Below are 1,744 nucleotides of genomic sequence, written 5' to 3'. Positions count from 1 at the left end.
CCGGGAGGCTCTGCATGTTGAGAATGCACACATCGGTGGTTCCACAAGCCTTTACTTCACACCTGTTAGGCACTAGTCCGTGGGGACAGTGTACCTCAGTCTAGTGAAGGAGACAGTGAAAAGGTAGAGCTGCAGTGCCGCGGGCAGCGGTGCAGAGGAGAAGGCACTTTCAACGCACTGAAGAGAACGAAGCAAGTCAGGGAGGGCTTCCCACAAGTCAGCGGGCAGCAGGAGTGCAGGTCCAGAAGAGCCAGGGCCAAGCCTCCTTGGGGGAGATGAAACAAGTTCAGGTAGGTGGTGCCCGTGTGTGTGGAGATGGGAGACCCGAGGAGGTACTCACCTAATCGAGAAGCGAAGAGACAGCGAGAGGGCTTGGGCCAGCGCAGACCTGAGCATGGGAAAGGGCAACTTGCCTTCAGACAAGAGAATTTAAAACGAGTGGGTGCTGGGGGTAGTGGGGAGCAGGGAGATCTAGGCCTTCTGGTGGAGGGGTGGCAACTGAATTTCTCATACAAGTTTTCTAAATTTGAGGAATTAGGAGGGCAGATAGGCTGCCTCCATGAGGCCCTTCAAAATAAGGGCCCAGAATTCTAGCTTACTGGGGCCAAGAGTCCCACTCCACCGCTGTGTCCCCAATCCTTTCACTCCGCTTACTGCCTCTTTCGAGCCCCTTCTCCAACCAGTCCCAGGGGCGGGAGACCCCTCCCCATCCCCCCCAGTCCACGCGGGGGCGGGAGTCTCCTCCCGCACTAGAGTTACCGAATGTTCCCAGCCCCCGCCCCCACAATCGCCGGAGTTGGGACGATGGCGGTGCGGGCTCTCCTGGTGCTGTGCGGCTGGGCGCTGGGGCCGGCGGGGGCCTTGGACACCATGGGTCCTCACGCGGCGCTCCGCCTGGCCGAGCTGCTGACCCCGGAGGAGTGCAGCCATTTCCGGTCGCTGCTGGAGGCGCCGGAGCCCGACGTGGAGGCCGAACTGGCTCGGCTCTCTGAGGACCGGCTGGCGCGGCCCGAGCCGCTGGCGCCCACGTCGGTGTCGCCGGGCGAGGTGCGGCGACGGCGGCGGGAGGCAGCCGAGCACCTGGCGGAGGATCCTGCGGAGAATCCGACAGGGGACTACTCGGTCAAGCCAGGGGAGGTTTCCAACGGCTGCCGGGAGACGCTGGCGTCTTGGCTGACTGCCGAGGCCACGACCCTGTCTTGGGACCGTGTGGCCCGGGCCCTGCGGCGCAGCGGCCGCCCCGACGTAGCCCGGGAGCTGGGCAAGAACCTCCACCAGCAGGCGACGCTGCAGCTGCGCAAGTTCGGTCAGCGCTACGTGCCGAGGCCGGGCCCCGCCCCCGACCCCGGCCCCGCCCCGCGCCCCGCCCCGCGCCCTCGCCGCGCCTCCGAGCGCGCGTCCAACTGGGACTCACTGCAGCTGGTGGTGGAGCGCCTGCCACAGCCCCCGTACGGGCGAAGCCCAGCGGGGTGGGCTGGGCCGCTGGCGCTCGGTCTGCTCACCGGCTTCGCGGGGGCGCTGGTCACCGGGGCGCTGCTTGTCCTGCTCACTGTGTGGATCATGGGCGGTGATGGCGACCCTGGCCCGACCTGCGCGTCAACACCCCGTTTCCTGGCTCGGGCCGACAGACCGAGGGCTGAGAAGCAGGGCCGCTTCTGACGCGCGCTGCCCTCCGTGGTCAAGTGGGAACGCTGTACTGCTGGAGCGCTGTCTTGGAGGGATTATAAAAGTTAACAGACACCCA

At 65.8% G+C, this 1,744-nt stretch overlaps 1 protein-coding gene across 1 annotated transcript; it reads left to right on the top strand.

The window, feature by feature from the left end:
- On the top strand, positions 1-1,744 carry Tmdd1 (transmembrane and death domain 1). The gene has a single exon (XM_087199937.1). The coding sequence runs from the start codon at positions 763-765 to the stop codon at positions 1,657-1,659; it is 897 nt and encodes a 298-aa protein (XP_087056063.1). The 5' UTR covers positions 1-762; the 3' UTR covers positions 1,660-1,744.

Source organism: Heterocephalus glaber, unplaced genomic scaffold (assembly GCF_053883595.1).
Source record: "Heterocephalus glaber isolate CG9 unplaced genomic scaffold, H.glaber_assembly_v1.0 deba00001733, whole genome shotgun sequence".
In the NCBI taxonomy this organism is placed as follows: Eukaryota; Metazoa; Chordata; class Mammalia; order Rodentia; family Bathyergidae; genus Heterocephalus; species Heterocephalus glaber.
The sequence above is the reverse complement of the archived record's forward strand: the minus strand, read 5'-3'. Positions and strand labels throughout refer to the sequence as shown.